At 41.7% G+C, this 20,237-nt stretch overlaps 1 protein-coding gene across 1 annotated transcript; it reads left to right on the top strand.

Moving 5' to 3' along the window:
* Positions 1–601: 601 nt before the first annotated feature.
* Positions 602–18,786, top strand: LOC143539626 (uncharacterized). Its single transcript, XM_077032891.1, has 2 exons — positions 602–673; positions 18,046–18,786. The coding sequence occupies exons 1-2, from the start codon at positions 602–604 to the stop codon at positions 18,784–18,786; spliced, it is 813 nt and encodes a 270-aa protein (XP_076889006.1).
* The last annotated feature ends 1,451 nt before the right edge of the window (positions 18,787–20,237 follow it).

The following is a 20,237-nucleotide window of genomic DNA, read 5'->3' as shown; positions in this document are numbered from 1 at the left end:
AACTCTCACCTCAAAGCCGAGGATTCCAACTACTCGCCAAAAGAGTGCTGCCCAGAAGAAAAGGAAGGCTACTACCTCAGCCAAGACTGAACCTTTTGCTGATATGAGCAATGCCGAAGCCGGAGAGAAATTACAAGCTCTTGCCAGTCTTCTTGAAACAGTAAGTATCCTTATTTATCCTGAGAATAATAATATGCAAAATTTATGTTAACCTGAGGATAACAGGGAATTGAAAATTACCAACTAAGGCTCCAAGATGATGAATTGGCTTTGAGAGAGGCTGAAAGCAAGATTACAGATCTCCAACACGCAGCAGACACAAGGATCAAGCTTCACAGAAAGAAGGAAAAAGAGATTGTGGATCTTAAAGCCTCATTCGAGTTGGAGAAAGCCGAACTTATTGAATATGCCAAGAGGTCTGCGGCTACAATTATCCTGGAGTCAATGCTCAAGATGTCAGGGGAGGTGCAAGCAAAGGGCTATGTGATGGATTCCTGGAATTTCGAAGCTTGGGCAAAGAAGCTGAAGATGTTGAGGGGTGAAAAGGTTGAAGAAGTCTAGGCTGCATGTACTTCTGAGGTGATAAAGGAGACAAGTGCTAATGAGGTTGCAGAAGCAGAAAAGAAGGCGGGCGATCAGGGTGATGATGACAAGGCTTGAGCCTGGTTTTCAGGTTGTTTGATGTGTTTCCGTTGGTTGTAGGTTCGAACATTTTCTATTTTGGTTGTGTATGAACAATATAATATGCTTGGATAATGGTTTGGGTGGAGGGATCATGGTTCAGGACGAAGCCCAAACTATCGTTTATTTCACCTTTTGAACAATCAGATGATTCAGGTGGATGGGCTCCGTTTTGTGTGACACCTGAATCATCTTATCCTGCACTTTAATATTATTATAACAACTTTTTATTACTTATCTTGGTATTTTATCCCTGTTTTTGTTATTAAATCCTTAGAATATTATTGATTTTATTAGGATTTAAAAATTTAAATGAACTTCCTTAATAACAGTTTAAGTTTCAATTCAATAAACCAACACCACGTCATAAGATTGAAGCTATCTCGAAGTGGGAGATCCCAATGTCGCCAACCGAGATCCGAAGCTTCTTGGGATTGGCCGGCTATTATCGAAGGTTCATTGAGAACTTTTCACGAATCGCTGTTCCCCTAACCTCATTGACTCGAAAGAACGTCAAATATAAATGGGGAACAAGGCAACAAGAGGCGTTCGATATACTCAAACAAAGGCTTACCCAAGCTCCCATACTGGCCTTTCCAGAAGGTATTGAAGACTTCGTCGTCTTTTGCGATGCGTCCCATTCCGGATTGGGATGCGTATTGATGCAACGAAAGAAAGTAATCGCTTACGCCTCTCGTCAACTCAAGGTGCACGAGAAGGATTATACGACTCACGATCTAGAGTTATGCGCCATAATATTCGCACTTAAGATATGGAGGCACTATCTCTATGGAGTAAGATTACCGTGTACACTGATCATAAGAGCTTAAAGCACATCTTTGATCAAAAGGAGCTCAACATGCGCCAACGACGCTGGATGGAGACTCTCAACGACTATGACTGCAAAATAGTTTATCATGAAGGTAAGGCCAACGTTGTGGCTGACGCCTTAAGTCGTAAAGAGCACGAAAAACCGAAAAGAGTCCGAGCGTTAAGGCTAGAACTTCAAATCGATCTTGTTGACCAAATCAAGTCCGCTCACATTCAAGCAATCAACGAGAATCAAATCTCTGATGAAAAACATAATGGCACCATTGACTCGTTAGTCAAAGGTGATGATGGCATTCTTAGAATGGGAAACCGAATTTGGGTACCAATTGTTGGAGGATTGCGTGAGAAGATATTAAACGAATCCCATAAGTCTAAATATACGATGCATCCCGGGAGAGACAAAATGTATCATAACCTTAAGGAGAACTATTGGTGGAATGGAATGAAGAGAGATGTCGCTTCGCATGTGGCGAAATGTTTGACGTGTTTAAAAGTCAAGGATGAGCACCAAAAGCCTTCGGGATTGCTTCAGCAACCCGACCTTCCCGTATGGAAGTGGGAGTTGATTACCATGGATTTCATTACCAAACTCCCTAAAACGACTCGACAACATAATGCAATATGGGTAATTGTGGATCGATTAACAAAGTCTGCACACTTCATACCCATCAATGAGTCTTACTCAATGGACAAATTAGCTCGTATCTATGTTAAAAATATTGTGGTCCTACATGGGGTACCGTTGTCCATTATTTCTGATCGACACAGTCGTTTCACGTCTCATTTCTGGAAAAGCTTCCAACAAGCGCTAGGTACGAAGTTAAACCTCAGCACTGCCTATCATCCGCAAACCGATGGGCAAAGCGAAAGAACAATTCAAACGTTGGAAGACATGCTCTGAGCTTGCGTGATAGACTTAGGTGGATGTTGGGATGACCACTTATCCCTAATGGAATTTTCATATAACAATAGTTATCATGCAAGTATTCAAGCCGCACTGTTCGAGGCGTTGTATGGTCGAAAGTGTAGAACGCCCGTGTGTTGGTCTGAAACTGGAGATAATCAATTATTTGGACCCGAGGTAGTCCAAGAAACCACCGACAAAGTTATCCAAATCTGCGAATGACTTAAGACGGCACGTGATCGCCAAAAGAGTTACGCCGATGTCCGTCGTAAGCCGTTAGAATTCAATGTCAGTGATAAAGTTCTTTTGAAAGTCTCGCCATGGAAAGGCGTAGTTCGCTTCGGAAAGAGAGGAAAGTTAAGTCCTCGATTCGTTGGACCCTTCGAGGTACTTGAACGAGTTGGTACCATCGCATATCGATTGCGACTACCCGTGGAAATGCAAGGGATACACGATGTATTCCATGTCTCGAATCCGCGTTAATGTTTAGCCGATGAATCTCTCTTGATGCCGCTAAAAGATGTTGAGATCAACGAAAACTTAAAATTTGTTGAACGCCCAATCCAAATCGAAGATTCAAAATTAAAGAAACTCAAAAGACGAACATTGAAGATAGTGAAAGTAAAATAGGATTCCCGACGAGGACCTGAGTATACTTGGGAACTCGAGTCTGAAATGAGAAAGAAGTACCCCCACTTATTCTCGTGAAGCAATCTCGAGGACGAGATTTATTTCAAGGTGGAGAGGATGTAACATCACGGAAATTTCGGGCCAAAAATGTCAACTTTCGAAAGTTAAAGGACTAATTCTGCCAAATCCAAACTCCAAGGTTAAAAATGAAAATTCTATTTTCTGTCCTATCGCACTACGCGATGGGGACAAAGGACAACCCATCGCGTATCGTGAAGTGGCTTGGTCAAACCTTTTGGAAGGGTCAACAGCAATACGCGTTCGCTGGTTGAACCTACGTCTTCGCGTATCGCGGTGACGTGTCCCGACACCTCTGGCACAAGACTGCCACGCGTCCACACGTGGCACCCCTCTCGCCACGTTTCTCGACACGTGGCAACACGTGGTACATCGTCTGCCACGTGTTAACACGTGGCACACCGTCTGCCACGTAGCAACACGTGGCAGACCTACGTTGTAACTGTGCGAAGCTACATCGCGCTACGCGATGGGTGACCAGAAGCCTATCGCGTATCGCGATAGGATCCAAAATTTTGCCTATAGATAGCATGTCCGGGGTCTTCATAAACCACACCTAAATCAGTTTACAACTCTCTCTCTAAGCATCTCTCTAAGCCTCGAAATTCGTGCCAACGATCCACCTCGAAAACCGTGCCCCGATTCCTCGATAAACGTGCCATACTTCGATATTCGTACCACTCCACGACGAAGTTCCGAGCAAGAAGGTGGTGTCGTTTTTACAACCCGACGATCACCTCGAAGTGCATGCCGAGAAGATTGGGTGTCTCGATTTGCGTGCCGAAGTGAAGTGGCGATCAAGGCGAGTGTTGAAAGGACTAAGCGGCATAGAAGTGCTGCTCGAGTATCTAGGGAATTATAAGCCGAGGAAAGGTAAGGCTTACTACTCGACTAAAATAATAATAAAATATTATAAAGGCTTTATGCCCTAAGTCGGAATTATACTCGATGTTTATGGAAAGAAATTATATAACAAAGAAAAGAAAATAAAGAAATATGGAAGTGTATATATATATATATATGTGTGTGTGTGTGAATAATATAATTCTTTGTTATGAATATTATATAAGTAATAATGATATTCTTATATGATAAAAGAAAAAGAATACGTTTCTTAGAAAAGAAGAAACGTCGGGTTTTTATAATAAACTAAAGGTTTATAAATATTGCTTTTAAAACTAAAGGTTTTAAAGTAAAAGAAATGAACTAAAGGTTCATCGAGGTAATAAGACTAAAGGTCTTAAGCCGGATTGTATATCCGACTAATAAAAGTTATACCCGTACTATAGGTGCGAGATAGCAAGAAAGAATACGCAAGGACGGTGTTGGAAACATTATGAATAAGAGTAAAAGCCTAGCCCTCAGGCTGTAGTATACGTTTGTCTGGATCCTTACATATGTGTGACAATCGTCAATTTCAGGTTAACTCCGTTAACTCAACTCCGTCAATTCAAACTTAAGATCACTGAATCTATAACGCACACCTCATTACATTTAAACTAGGGTTTAAATGACGCTTAACACTTACTACATGTGTAGTCTTTCGGGAATTGCACCGAAACGCAAACGAGTTGACGCAAACGATTGGTGAATAAACGAAAAACGTCAAAACAGTAATTGTGATAATTATGTGTTAGACTTATGTGTTGTGTGATAACATCGTTATAAACACTAACTCAAGATGTAAACAAGTTAGTTAAGCTAGATAAGTAATACTTAGAAGTGAAGGGGCCAAAGTGTAACATGGTATTTTTATAAATAATAATAATAAACCCTAACTTATTATTATTATTCCCGAAACAATCCCGATCGGAAACCCACCCCCTGGCTCCTTGGCTGCCGTCACCTATATACACATACATACACTCAATCTCAAGCTCTTGATTGAAGATTAAGGTGCTAGGAAGGTATAATCGACTATCCTGTAGGTTCCTGGACGGATCGTACATGGGATATCGCTATCTACGCAGGTGCGGAATCCCTGCGTGGGTAGATACGAGCGTAGAATACGTAAAACACGAACACACGATACAAACGAAACCACGTTATATTATAACTCGAACCACGTCTATTACAGACACTAGACACGTGAAATGATCACAGCTATATCGAACTCTGAAACAAACTCTCTAAAAAACCGAACCTTAAACAGTAACCCGTAGGTTACTTAAATACACGACAACTTCGCCTCAGGCGAAGTTGTCAATAACTTCGCTCGTTGAACAAGTTCGCCTAAGCGAACTTGTCAACAACTTCGCTCGGTTAACAAGTTCGCCTAAGCGAACTTGTCAACAACTTCGCTGTTACACAAACAATTACATAATCAATATTACAGACTCGATTACAGACTTTATACATATGAACTACTGACATCTATGTACCAACAGACTCCCCCTTGGCAGTAGCTTCATATCTTGATCTTTCAGCTCTTGTCTTGTAATCCTGTATCTTCATGCGTGCACTCCTTCTCTAACACACACCGTGACTACTCGCTGATATTTCCTTGCTTCATCCTTCCCAGCAGGAATATAGAATATCTTCTTTTCGTTCAACGCTTGCAAATCAGCTTTCGATAAGTTAACAAGATGCATCGGGTCATACACCCTCAGCACTTCTTGTTCATCTTCGTCTTCCATCACGGCTTCAGCAGTCTGGCAATCAACGTACAACCATTTTAGATTCTTCAACACATCTTGAGGCATATTCTTCATTGGAACCTCCTTGATGCATCGGATCGGCTTGTACTTCATCACCATCCATGGCTTGCCATCTGCTCTCAATCCCCTCTCTGTATCTTCCACTAACTTCCCTTTCTGAGGCTTCAGAAGTTCAAACTTTTTATCTTTTACGCCTTCTTTCCACACAATCTTCTCAATCATTCTCGCCATATTGTTGTCACTTCTGTTTATCAGGCCTAATCTGCCCAAATCTTTCACCTCGCATTCCGGCAACGTGTTGAAAGATCTCAACATTCTCCTGAAGTATTGAATGCCATCATAACGTTTTACCACAAATAACTTGATCTGTTCATCATAAATCCAACAGATGATTCCCTTCTTCGCCTCAGCATAGCCTTTAATGTTATAGCTCTTCTTAAACATGGCTGGAACAGCAGGCTTCTTGGTCTTGATAAACCAATGAGCACAGCCTTCCTTCCACCTAGGCTGCTCCTCCCACTCAGTAGTCTCATCCATCTCAGCCCTCACATCGGCTTTCTCAACCTCAGGGATCTCGTGCTCGACATTTTCTTCAACAATCTCCCCTTCTTCTATCACATCTTCTACCACAATTTCTGCACCAATCTTTTCAATCTCACTGATTGGCAGAACATCTTCATCAAATAACACATCGTCGCTGAACATGTCATCATCAAGTTCTTTCAGCGCATCGATCACGTCATCCTCCACCATCACTACATCATCACCACCAGCCGCTTCGGTAGACTCCCCCTCAGCTGTGGAAGCCCCAAGAGCTTGAGAAGTTCTTGGCAGCTCACCACCTGCACCTTCCGGTGCATTGGGATCATCGTCTCGGTCTTCTCGACGTTTGGTCCTCAACTCATCACCTCTACAGCTCATCTCCCCCTGAGATGCCAAGAACACCTTCAAGGCATCTATTATTTTACCGTGCTCAGCCAGGAGGGATGCCTGCAGTTGATTTGCTTCCACTAGGCTTTGAATAGTCTTTGACTGCTCAGCTACAATCCGCTCTAGTGAAGCTATCCGTTCCGAGTCTGAAGAGGGCGTGTCCGCAGGTGGTACCGTACCCGATACTCCTGCAGTAGTGGTGACCGTAGACTCAACAAATCGTGCTACTACCACCGATGGAGTAAACGTTGGAGGTGGTAGAGACACAATTGCTGGAGCCGACGTCTGGACGGCCGTGACCGATGGAATGTCAGCCGACGATGTAGCCACTACGGGAACAACCGTAGCGCTTGTACTCGATACCTGCACAGAGGTAGGAACAAGGGACATACCAGACAAGGCAGGTGGAGCAAAACGTGCAAACCTTGAAGTCTCTCCGGCTCCCACACCCATACCTGTCGTTTCCCTACGTGAACGCTTTCTTACCAGCCGCACAGCTTCTTCTTCATCATCTTCCTCGTCGTCATCGTCAACAATTCTCTTCTGTTTCCCAACCGTTCTCTCATGTGTTACCATCATCTATCTTGCCTCTTCCATCACATCATCAAAATCAGCTTGTGGACACGATACAGGAATATTCTCATGTGGATCAAATCGGTCCATATCAAACAACCCTTGCTCGCCGAACATGGCGTCAAGATCAATCTCAGAAGCTGGCACAGCAGCAGATACAGCAGTAGATACAGCAGGCGCAGCTGATACAGCCTGGGGTGCTGCTGCCTGTTGTTGTCTTGGGTCCCTAAACTCGTCCCCTGCCGCAAGCACATACTCCGGGTTTATAAGATACCCAAAAAGCGGAGTATGCCTGGGACGCAGCTCAGGCTTGCTTCGTGCGCTGGAAGTGCGACACTGAGCAAAGATACGTTTCGTCACACATTCCACGTATCGAATAGGGCGTCTTTGAGGTAGCGACGGAGCCACATGATTTAAAATCATCTGTAGGAATCGTGGATACATTGTAAACCGCTCACGCGCCATAGCCCTCCTCTGACGATCGATCTCGTAAAAGATCATCTGACTAAAAGAATATCTTTTATTGTAAGTCAGGGCAGTCATAGCAGACTGCATCATCGCACCCATTCCATCAGTGCCCGCCTTCCGTCCTGACATACATACTATCATGACGTGCATTAGGAAGCGCCACTGGTCTAATAAAAATCCTTTCCTTCGCTGTGTATCCCCTAAGAGACCTGAATACCCCATCCGTAGGAACGCGCCATCACGAAAAGGAGCAACAAACTCCGTTGGGTCATCTCTTGTTTCTTCTCCAAATTGCAACGCCACCCGTATATGTTCAGAGGAAAACTGAACAACTTGACCATTAACGGTGGCTCGCATCACCGGGGGCTCAACCCGGCAATCATACTCTACCGTCTGCCAAAAGTCTTCAATGTTCGGCAGCGAAATAGGCAGGGTAGTTGTTACTGCATGATAAATCCTTGAGCGCAGGAGAAAAGTGATTATCTCCCTGTAGTCTTCCACGCCCTTTGCATCTGGGTTAAGTGTTATGAACTGGTTATGGGCTGGAAAGAACTGTCTTTGATCATCACCGTCATCACCTGCACCTCCAACAGCAGCCATATCTGCACAAAACGAACCAAGTTAGATAAACGTTTAAGTTGTACACAAGTTCGCTTGATAACATCGTTATAAACACTAACTCAAGATGTAAACAAGTTAGTTAAGCTAGATAAGTAATACTTAGAAGTGGAGGGGCCAAAGTGTAACATGGTATTTTTATAAATAATAATAATAACAAACCCTAACTTATTATTATTATTCCCCACACAATCCCGATCGGAAACCCACCCCCCTTGGCTCCTTGGCTGCCGTCACCTATATACACATACATACACTCAATCTCAAGCTCTTGATTGAAGATTAAGGTGCTAGGAAGGTATAATCGACTATCCTATGCATCCTCTATACTTGATTTTAATGTTTAACGGGTTAATTGAAAACCTTAATAGCCGATTTTATGTGTGTATGTAATTAATATGATTGTTGTTGATTTGATGATGATTTGATAACTAGATTGGATATTGTTACATGTTAATTGTTGTGTCTTTGATTTGAGTTCAAACAAAAACCCTAATCATGTATGTAATGTGAAATTGATGTGCATGGATAGTTTTTATGGAGTCTAGAGTGTTATATGAATGTATGATGATCCATAGATAGTTAATATGTTGAGTTTGGATGCAAACAGTTTCTGGACAGATTGTGTTATTGATGTTTAAGTGACTGTAACGAAGTGTAAATCTGAAAATTGGTTGGGATTATTGATACTACAGTAAACTAGTTTGAGTCTAGTTTCTAAAGAATATAAACTTGTAATTTTTGGACAAGTAAAGGTTAACTTTTATGATTTTACAAAAACGTTGTGCAAAGCTGAGCTGTTAGACCTGCTGTTAGGTTGTTTTGTAAATGTTATATCTCATGAACTACGAGACCAATTTGGTTGGTTCCACTTCTGGAAGTTGACTTACTGAGTTAGAAACCTAACCCAAGTGGTCTTGCATTTATTGGATTTTTCGTTTAACGGGAATTTCAAATAACATTCTGTTGCGCATGAATTTGACTGTTATGAGTTTGCTGTAATGATTTGATGATTGTGAGAAACCTATGTGGAATAAAAATATAATAAAATATGTTCTGGAAACCTAAGACATATATGCTCTTGTGATGATTTTTGGTAAATTAATTGTGATGCTATGATCGGTGAAATAGGCTAGTTTTTCAGGTAGAATTCTGTCTCGGTGAAACTAGCTGCTGAATTTTGTGAAAATGCATGAAACATGATACTTGCTATATAATTGTTATGTTTTGACCAAATTGCCCTTGCGGGGAATAATTGCTAATTGATTGTCATGATTTGACCAAATTGCCCTCATGGGGGATAATGGATAGTTAATTGTTATGTGTTGACCAAATTGCCCTTACGGGGAGTAATTGCTAGTGATGTACTTTATGAATACATGCCATGTATATAATTGCTTACACATGTAACGTATCACAAATACATTGGTTAGAGTCACACACGATTCACAAACGAAACACGAAACATGTTATGTGCATAGGTATTATGTGCCGGGTCTAGAGACTCGATAATATTCCGACACTTAGAAGAATCTCTTTATTGTTTTAGAACGCTAGAGAGAGTTTTTCTGTGACGCGCATCTTGGTGAATTATTTTGGGAATACTTCGCAAACAGTGAGTTTCACTTTCCCCTTTTAAAATTTTTAAACGCTTTTCACTTGGGGGAGATAACATACTCCGAAACGCATTTAAGATTTTGTTAATATAGATTATATATCACTTGTAAAGACTAAGTGGCAAACGCAATAACTAAAGTCCTTCATTCAAATCGAACCGTTTAATATTGGATAATAGCGAGTCATTGTTGAGTAGTACTACTGGGTTTGACAAACCCCACCCAACGCTAAACTCGACTGGAGGTCGAGTGGGTGTAATCTTGGCTAAACACATACCATGGTCTGGATGACCTGGTGGCAAGGCAAATGATAAACAGTCAGCTTCGGTGTCGAACACTTAGTGATACTTGTTTTATAGGCTAGCTACCTATAGATATATAATTGAAATAACACTATCTGGTAACGCTTAACGAAAAATGCTGTAACGCAAAACGCTGTAACGCAAAACGCTGAACGCAAACGCTAAACGCTTTATTTTATATAAACTGTGAACTCACCAACCTTGTGTTGACACTGTTAGTATGTTATTCTCAGGTAGCCGAGGCGGGCGCGCGGTTTAGGAACATGCATTGCTTGAAACATTTTAATTATGCAAACTTATTTTAAACTGTTATCATTGGGTTTTAAGTCGTCCTGCGTGACGCAACATTTATTTTATGGTTTTTACGCTTCCGCATTTTATTACTCGTAAACGTTTTCATGGTTTTGAAACTTTGTTTTTATGGTTAGATTATAACTAATGATTCCGATCCTGTTAGTTCACACCCTCTGACGGTAAAACTCCGTTAGTGGATCTTGAGGGTGTGACAGATTGGTATCAGAGACATTGGTTATAGCGAACTAGAAGCTGCATGCATACTAGACTAAAACCGCGACGACCCATTAGCTATAATGATACGCACTGAATAGATTTGTGTAGTCTTTGTTATCTATTCTCTTTACCTCTTTCACTCATACGCGCGCGCATACACGGCTTACCTGTAGGAATGTCGACGCCGCCATCCTCATCATCATCTGATCCGATGACTCATGCTCATGGGAAGGAACCACAGATACCTACCGCATCGCCACCCCGAGTAGTCCCGGAACTCGAAGCTCCCGCACCGAAGAGGTACCGCCTATCCGGAGGCATATACGAAAACTGTTGGTGCATGATGTCAGTAGTTCAGTGTCGAGTGTCTGTAATCGTGTTAGTTATATTTGAGTTTTGTATGTAAGCGAAGTTGCTAACAAGTTCGCTTATATGGGCGAACTTGTTAGACAAGCGAAGTTAGGGACAACTTCGCCTGAACATACCAGGCGAAGTTGTCGTGTCTATATAAGCTGATTGTTACGGCTTAGGTTAAACAATAATCAAGAGTTAGAGAGTTTATTCGTGTATTCGAGTCAGAGAGTTTTGTATTCAGTGATCATAGTATCACGTGTTTAAGGTTGGAATACAACGTGTGTTTGGTTATCGTATCGTGTGTTAGCTCGTATTGTTTTCTATACTCGTAACGTCTTACGTAGGGATTCCGCACCTACGTAGAACGCGATATCTCGTGTAGATCCGGCTGGGAACCTACAATTGGTATCAGAGCTTTTGCTCGATTGTGTGGTTCGGGATTATCACGCGGGTGTAGAAATCGTTCCGTTCGACTAATCGCGGGACGAGTTTTCTGAGTTTTTGTGTCCTACTCACCCACTACCTTCAAAAACAACCCATAACACCTTCACACACCTCGAAAAACCCAGAAATATAATCTGCAGAAAGTTCGTGTTCATCAGGCGAAGTTGCTGTCACTGTTAGTAGGGTTTCAGCGAAGATATAAGGTTAAGCGAAGTTATCCACAACTTCGCCTACCTCTTCAAGTTCGCTTATCTCAAGCGAAGTTACCCACAACTTCGCCTACCTCCCAAGTTCGCTCAACTTAAGCGAAGTTATTCTCAACTTCGCCAATCCGGCGAATTTAAGAAAGTGAGCGAAGTTACAAATTCACGCGAAGTTAAGTCCTAAGCGAAGTTATCCACAACTTCGCCTACAGAGCTGTTTGAAAATAAAATTTTTGATTTTCGGATTTCTTTGAGTTTTGTGAAAGATGTCTTCGATAAACATTACCGAACTGGTAAAGATGGAAGTAGAAGCGGGTTCGGCTACAAAGACACCGAAGATGCTTAAGAAAACTGATTATGTAGCGTGGAAAGATCGTTTTGAACAGTATGTCAAGTACCAAGATGCAAAAATGTGGGTGTGCATACAAGTTGGTTACATTCCACCTACTACTGAGTATGAGGGTCGTGATCAGATCAAGAAATACAAAGAGATGGAAGAAGAAGAGAAGAAAATGTATGAGGCCGAAAGCAAAGGTCATGCAGCAATTACAATGGCTCTTCCACAAGAGATACTTCACACCTTCCGAAAGTATAAAACTGCTAGAGAGCTTTGGGAAGCACTTGATAACCGGTTTGAGGGTAACGTGGGAATTCGTGCGTCAAAAATTAAACTTCTAAAAACCCAATTCTCGGTCTTCAAGTATCTAAAAATGAATCACTTGATGATATCATCACTAGATATTATCATCTGATGACTGAACTCAGCAACTATTCAATTGCTTACAAAGAAGATGAGATTGTTGAAAAGCTTCTTGATGCTTTCCCACCGAAATGGGAGATGTATACTGTGTTGATGAGAGAAGACAAAGACTTTGCTGACTATGACCTGGAGACAGCAGTTAACAAGCTAAGAACGTTTGAACTGAACATGGTACGAAAGGAGACACCTACCGATAAGGTTCAAGATCCGGGTATGTATGGGGCAAAGGTTAACTCAGGATCAAGTTCTAAAACTGAATCATCTGCTTATTACTCTAAGGGAGAGTCAGGCGCTAACTCAACACACGAAGGGCATGTATCTCTCAACATGAACGGTGATGTGTGCTTTGTAGCAGGAGGATCAAATGCTTCTCAACCTCAAGCGACCAAGAGTAGTTTTTCCTCAAGTGTGTCAAACAAAAACTACTCCAAGATGCCCATGAGTGTTAAATCTGCTGAACAGCAGTTTGCTCTCTATGCATCTTTTATTGCTTCGTATGAGAATTACATTCAGGGTAAGATTGTTGATCCTGCAATTTTGGATGAAGATTATGATCAGATCGATGCTGATGATCTGGAGGAGATGGATCTGCAATGGCAGATGGCTATGATTGTAAGAAGGGTTAAGAGGTTCATGAAGAAGACTGGCAGGAAGTTTGTCGGTGAGAGGCCAGGGTTTGATAAGTCGAAGGTTCGCTGTTACAACTGTCAGCAAAATGGCCACTTTGTAAAAGAGTGCAAAAATGAACGTGTAGAATGCAGTCAAAACAGATCTACACAGCAGAGTGGTAGTGGTAATGACTATAGAGCCATGATTTCCAGACAGAACGAGGAGTACAACTGGAATCTGCATGTTGAAGAAGTATTTGAACAGGCCAACTTGGCAAACATCCAAACTGCAGATAGTGAGAAGGGAACTGGCGAAAATGAAGCTTACATGGCAGATGTGGCAGACCAGCTCTCCGAGGTAAGTACCGAACTCCCTTGTACTAAGTGTGAACATCTGTCTGAACAACTGACAACTTTAACTGATCAGTTTGTTAGTTTGGATGCGCAATTTAAAACTTTAAAAGAAGATCATCATTTCACTAAAGCGAGAGAAAATAGTTACAAAGTAAAAATTAAAGCTAGTGAAAAAGATATTAAAAGTCTTAAAGCAAAGCTTGCTGAAAAAATTCAAATGATTGATCTTAGCTATGAAGTACTAGAAGAGAAAACCAAACTAATAGCTGAAAGGGATAAGCAGATAGCTGATCACCAGGTAAAAGTGGTGGAACTTAACAGGAAACTTGAGAAATTCAGAAATTCCACTGCTATACTTGATCACTTCGTTAGTGATCAAGGTTCCCCAGTTAAAAGGGGAGGAATTAGTTATCATGAAGTTCCACCACCTTTCAATCATAATTACACTTATGACCCTAGTAATCAGAAATCTGTCGATGTTGACTATGGTCAGACAGTTCCGGTTAAAGTAACGATTAAAGAACCAAAAGTTAGTAAAGGCGAAACAAGTAAGCCTGTTACTAGTGTTAAAATTTCTGTGCCTAGTCCGGTCTCATCTAACTCGGACAAGTCTTCCGAGTCGAGTGAGACCAAACAAGAGAAAGTGTTACCAAAAAGTGGAGGGAAAAATAAAACACCTGAAAAGAAGTCTCCACTAAACCCGTATGTTCCACCTTATGTGAGACAAATGGGCAGTAATACAGCCTCAACATCTAAGACAACTTTTGATAATAAAGTTGAACACAGGAGTTGTTTTAGATGTAATCAATTAGGACACCTAGTTGCTGAATGCCCTCTGAAGCAGAGATTCAGAGGTGTGAGGCCTTCGAGAACTGAGAATAGAACTTACGGAAATGTTAAAACTGAAAACCCATCAAAACTAAGAAATTGGTCTAATTCAGGTTTTCAAAGAAAAAGATCTCAGTTTTTCACTGCTAACAACCAAACCATAAGTAATAATTCTTTTAACTCACGAAGGTTTGGATGGCCTCATAGTCAATCCACAACAAGGTATCCTGTTAGGACTCACAGAAATTATAATGATACTAACTTTGGACAGCCAAGGTACGGAATGTATCGACCCAAGACCAATCGGTCTTGGGTCCCCAGATTTTAATCATCTGCTTTAATCGTGCAGGAACAGTTGAACAGGGCTGCCAACAATCAATGGGCTGTGGATAGCGGCTGTTCCCGGCACATGACGGGTAACAAGAAATTGTTACACGACTTGAAACCTGTTCAAGGAGGAAGAGTGAGTTTCGCAGGAGAGAGCGGTGGAAGGATTACAGGAATAGGGACGGTGTCAAATGGAAAGATGACTTTGGAAAAAGTAAATTTTGTTGAAGAACTGAAGCACAATCTGCTAAGTGTTTCGCAGATCTGTGACAAAGAATACACCGTACATTTTACAAAGAATGAGGCGATCATGCTATATCTTGGTTTCAAGATACCAGAGGATTGGATTGTTATGAAGGCTCCAAGAATGAAGAATACTTATATCATGGATATGAGGTCGACTGAGATGGCCACAGAAGAATCGTGTCTTCTGTCAAAAGCAACTGAATCGGAGTCCGAGTTGTGGCATAGGAGAATGGGGCACATTCATCTTCGGAAAATGAACTTCCTTGTCAAAAATGGGCTTGTGCTGGGTGTTCCCTTGAAGAATTTCAACTTTGAAGACAAATGCTTATCATGCAAAAAGGGAAAGCAACACAAGAAATCCCATCACACCAAGAAGGTCAATTCAATTGTCAGTACTCTAGAATTACTTCACATGGATCTCTTTGGTCCCGTGAATGTAAGAAGTCTAGGAGGAACATCTTACTGCTTGGTGGTCACTGATGATTTCTCTCGACATTCCTGGGTATATTTCCTGAAGTCAAAGGATGAAACAGTGCAGATGGTAAAGAATTTGATTACCAAGGTTGAGAATATCATGGGGAAACGGGTTAAATTCATCAGGAGTTACAATGGAACTGAGTTCAAGAACTATGAGATGGAGATCTTCTGCCTACAGAAGGGGATAGAACACCAATACAGCGCACCGTATACACCGCAACAAAATGGAGTGGCTGAGAGGAAGAACAGAACTTTAATTGAAGGAGCCAGGACCATGCTGGCTGATTCGAAACTTCCCGTGGTGTTCTGGGCTGAAGCTGTTGCAACAGCCTGTTATATCCTTAATAGAGTGTTAACTGTTAAAAGATTAAATAAAACCTGTTACGAACTTATGCGTGGGAGAAAGCCCAACTTGAGTGGTCTTGAACCATTCGGGTCCCCATGTTCGATATTAAAGACCAATTCTAAATTTGGTGAAGTAGCCGACGAAGGAATCTTAGTCGGATACGTTGTTGGGACTCCCAACAGACGGGTCTTTAATACATCGACCAGCAAGGTTGAGGTGGTGTGTAACACTGATATCACAAGTTACAAATCACCAAAACCAAGCACGGGACCCCCTGGGGTTTTCGACTATGATAGACTTTTTAAATCCTTTAACATGCCTTATTTGGATTTTGCAGAAGTTGAGGAAAGAATTGCTACAAAGATGATATGTGATGAGGAAGACACTTTGGTGCAACGACCACAGTTTGATGAATGTCAGCCTTCCTCGTCAAATGCTGTCAATACCCCAGCTGCCTCTACTGAAGAGGAATTCATCAATCCGTTTCACTCTCAACATCAATCACCCATTGATGAGCTATCTTCGAACTTGGAAGATAATCTGAATGTCAGTTCGGTTCCGACTACGAGAATTCACAAAGATCATCCTTTGGAGAATGTGATAGGTGATCTGTCCGCCGGTGTACAAACAAGACAAAGCTTGAATGAGCACACCTGTGTTTATACAAGCATTAAAGATTCAGGCATTATCAATGAATGCTTGTACACCTGCTTCATCAGCCAGATTGAACCAAAGAACTATCAAATGGCTCTTAAGGACAGCTCGTGGGTCGAAGCCATGCAAGAGGAGTTAGCTCAGTTTAAGAAAATGGAAGTATGGAATTTGGTTGAAAAACCGAAGAATGTGCAAGCGATAGGCACGAAATGGGTCTTCAAATGTAAGAGAGATGAGAAAGGGATTGTTATCAGGAACAAGGCGAGGCTGGTTGTTAAAGGCTTTAATCAGCAAGAGGGGATTGATTACAATGAGGTGTTTGCTCCTGTGGCAAGATTGGAAGCCATTCGGCTGTTTTTGGCATTTGCTGCTCATAAGGAGATGAAAGTCTTTCAGTTGGATGTGAAGAGTGCGTTCCTAAATGGTAAAGTCGATGAGGTTGTGTACGTTGAGCAACCTCCGGGTTTTTTCCTGAACCTGACTTTCCCGATCACGTGTTCAAGCTAAGTAAAGCGCTATATGGACTACATCAGGCACCTCGTGCCTGGTACTCAACGTTATCAGATTACTTGCTTGAGAATGAGTTTGAAAGAGGTAAAATTGATAGCACATTATTCTTCAAGAGAAAGGGTAGCGACTTTCTGCTGGTGCAAGTCTACGTGGATGACATTATCTTTGCTGCATCAAAAGTCTCCATGTGTCAGGAGTTTGAGGCCGTCATGAAGAAGAGATTTGAAATGAGTGCTATGGGTGAACTAACTTTCTTTTTAGGATTGCAGGTTGATCAGAAGAAAGACGGGATGTTCATTCATCAGACGAAGTATGTCCATGATGTTCTCAAACGTTTCAAGATGGAGGACAGCACTCCATATGATACACCAGTCTGCGTCAATCACAAATTGGGTGCTGGTTCAGACAACGATGCAGACGTGGAACCAACCCAATATCGGGCAATTATAGGTTCTTTAATGTACTTAACTGCTTCTAGGCCTGATATAATGTTTGCTGTTTGTCTTTGTGCACGCTTTCAGGCAAACCCAAAAGAATCTCATTTGAAGGGTGCAAAGAGGATACTGCGGTATCTCAAAGGCAAGCCGAAGCTGGGGTTGTGGTACTCGAGAGGAGGAGACATGGAGCTAGTCGCTTACACAGATTCTGATTATGGAGGGTGCAATCAGAGTCGGAAGTCTACAACTGGTGGATGTCAGTTTCTTGGTGGCAGACTTGTGTCGCGGCAATGCAAGAAGCAGACCTCAGTCGCAATTTCAACCTGTGAAGCAGAATACATGGCAGCATCCAACTGCTGCTCCTAGGTTCTTTGGATTCATCAACAGTTGCGCGATTATGGTCTGAATTTCTCACTTACTCCTATTTGCATTGATAACATTGCTGCTATCTCAGTAACTAACAATCCCGTAAAGCACAGTAAAACTAAACATATTGACATTCGTCATCATTTTATACAGGATTGTGCTGAGAAGAAACTGATTGTGCTCGAAAAGGTTGACACGTTAGATAATTTCGCTGACTTGTTCACGAAAGCGTTTGACAAAACTAGATTTCAAAACCTTGTTGAGCTGAATGGGATGATCAATCCCGAGTAACCATGTCGTGTGTTTTTGGTTTAAAAAAAAAAAAAAAAAAAGGGATGCGTAAAAACAAGTTTGCTTCCATCATCTACTGAAAGTAACAAAGGAAAGAAGAGGAAGTCATTATCTGATCCAGAGGATGATAGTAAGATCTCAACCAATGAATCTGGATCTTGTGTGGAAGATGGTGATGACTCTTTGCAACTGAGAGTTATAAACAACCGTACAGTGAGAAAAGAGATGCGTGAGCATAGGCGTTTAGCTTCAGAACGAGTGTGTGACATCTGTCAACACAAGATTCTTCCTGGTAAAGATGTGGCCACACTTGTCAACATGAAGACTGGTAGAATTGTTTGCAGCAGTAGAAACTCTAATGGGGCGTTTCATGTATTTCACATTTCCTGCTTGATTCACTGGGTGCTGTTCTGTGAGTATGAAGTTTCTACAAAACAACTAGCGGGTCCTAAAGTGAAGAAACGTGGAAGGAAAAAGGGTGGTGCCAAAGGTGTGGAGGAGGTGGTGAAGAAGCAAATATATTCCCCTTTTTGTCCAGAATGCCAGGGGACTGGTGTAGACATTGATGGTGATGAGCTGGAGAAACCAACTGTCTCTCTGTCTGAGATGTTCAAGTATAAGATGAAAGCATGTGACGGGCACAGAGAATATACAAAACGCTCTGAAGTGTTGGAAAATTGCTCGACGGGCTTCTGCTTTCCTCCACCCCAGCCTGAGTCTGGAGAAATGTTGCAGGAACATGTGTCAGTGCTAAAGATGATCCGGTTCTATCGTGCAGATTAGTGCAGTTGTTGTAGATGCTAACATGGTGTATTTCGTAGCTTCTTGTTACGGTGTAAATGTCATACATGTTGTGCATAGCACATGAAGTAGAAACTTGTATGCTTCACATTGCTAGTGTTTTTTTTCTTTTAACAATTTCAAACTTGTGGTGAATGAAGATGTATATCCAATTATGATAGGTTATCGGAAAAAAAAAAAAAAAAAAAAAGAGCTGTAAAGGCGATGAGTTGAGGACCAAAAGGAGAAATGATCGAGACGATGATCCCAATGCGTCGAAAGATGCAGGTGGTGAGTTACCAAGAAATGTACAAGCTCTTGGGACTTCCACAACTTAGGGGGAGTCAGCTGGTGGTGATGATGTGGTGGTAGTGGACGTAGAGGAGATAGATGATGAGTTGGTTGGTGATGATGATGTACTACCGAGTGATGTGATTGAGAAGATTGGAGAAGAGATTGTGATTGATTATGAGATTGAAGAGGGAGAGATAGTGGAGGAAAATATTGAGCATGACATTCAAGATGTTGAGAAAGCAGATTTGAGTAAAGAGATGGCAAGTGATGAGACTGAATGGGAAGAGCAGCCTGGATGGAAAGAAGGCTATGCTCAGTGGTTCGTCAAAACGAAGAAACCGGCGGTCCCTACAATGTTTAAGAAGAGTTACAACATTAAAGGCTATGCTGAAGCGAAGAAAGGGATTATTTGCTGGATATATGATGAGCAGTTGAGGCTCTTCGTGATTAAAAGGTATGACGGTGTTCAGTACTTTAAAAGAATGTTGAGATCGTTGAATACACTGCCAGAATGTGAAGTGAAAGACTTAGCCAGATTGGGATTGATTAACCGAAGTGATGATAATATGGCTAGAGTTATTGGGAAGATTGTGTGGAAAGAGAGTATAAAAGAGAAGAAATTTGAGCTGTTGAAACCACAAAAGGGAAAACTTGTTGAAGACAAGGATAGAGGTTTAAGAGCTGATGGAAAACCTTGGATGATCATGAAGTATAAACCGATCCGGTGTTTGAAAGAAGTACCGATGAAATTAATGCCCAAGGATGTGCTTAGAGACCTAAAGTGGTGGTATGTGGATTGTGAGACAGCTGAGGCAGTGATGGAAGATGAGGATGAATAAGAAGTGCTAAGAGTTTACGATCCGATGCACTTGGTAAACTTATCGCAAGCTGATTTGCAGGTGTTGAATGATAAGAAGATATTTTATATTCCTGCTTGAAAAAACGAAGCGAGGAAATATCAAAGAGTTGTCTCGGTTTGTGTTCGAGAAGAAGTGCATGCTTGAAGATAGAAGATTGAAGATTACAAGACACGTGTTTGAAGCTAAAGAGATGAAGCTACTGCCAAGGGGGAGTCTGTTGGTGCATGATGTCAGTAGTTCAGTGTCGAGTGTCTGTAATCGTGTTAGTTATATTTGAGTTTTGTATGTAAGCGAAGTTGC

This window comes from Bidens hawaiensis, unplaced genomic scaffold, assembly GCF_021521415.1.
Source record: "Bidens hawaiensis isolate Kalapana, Puna unplaced genomic scaffold, B.hawaiensis_p1.1 tig00011955_1, whole genome shotgun sequence".
Taxonomy (NCBI): domain Eukaryota; kingdom Viridiplantae; phylum Streptophyta; class Magnoliopsida; order Asterales; family Asteraceae; genus Bidens; species Bidens hawaiensis.
This window is presented reverse-complemented; position numbering and strand designations above follow the sequence as displayed.

Excerpts from the sequence above, each read along its gene's own strand:
- LOC143539626 (XM_077032891.1), top strand. The coding sequence starts at position 602 with ATGAGGTTGCAGAAGCAGAAAAGAAGGCGGGCGATCAGGGTGATGATG. Across the intron at positions 674-18,045 it reads GGCTTGAGCCTGGTTTTCAG|GGATGCGTAAAAACAAGTTT; the intron begins GTTGTTTGATGT and ends AAAAAAAAAAAG.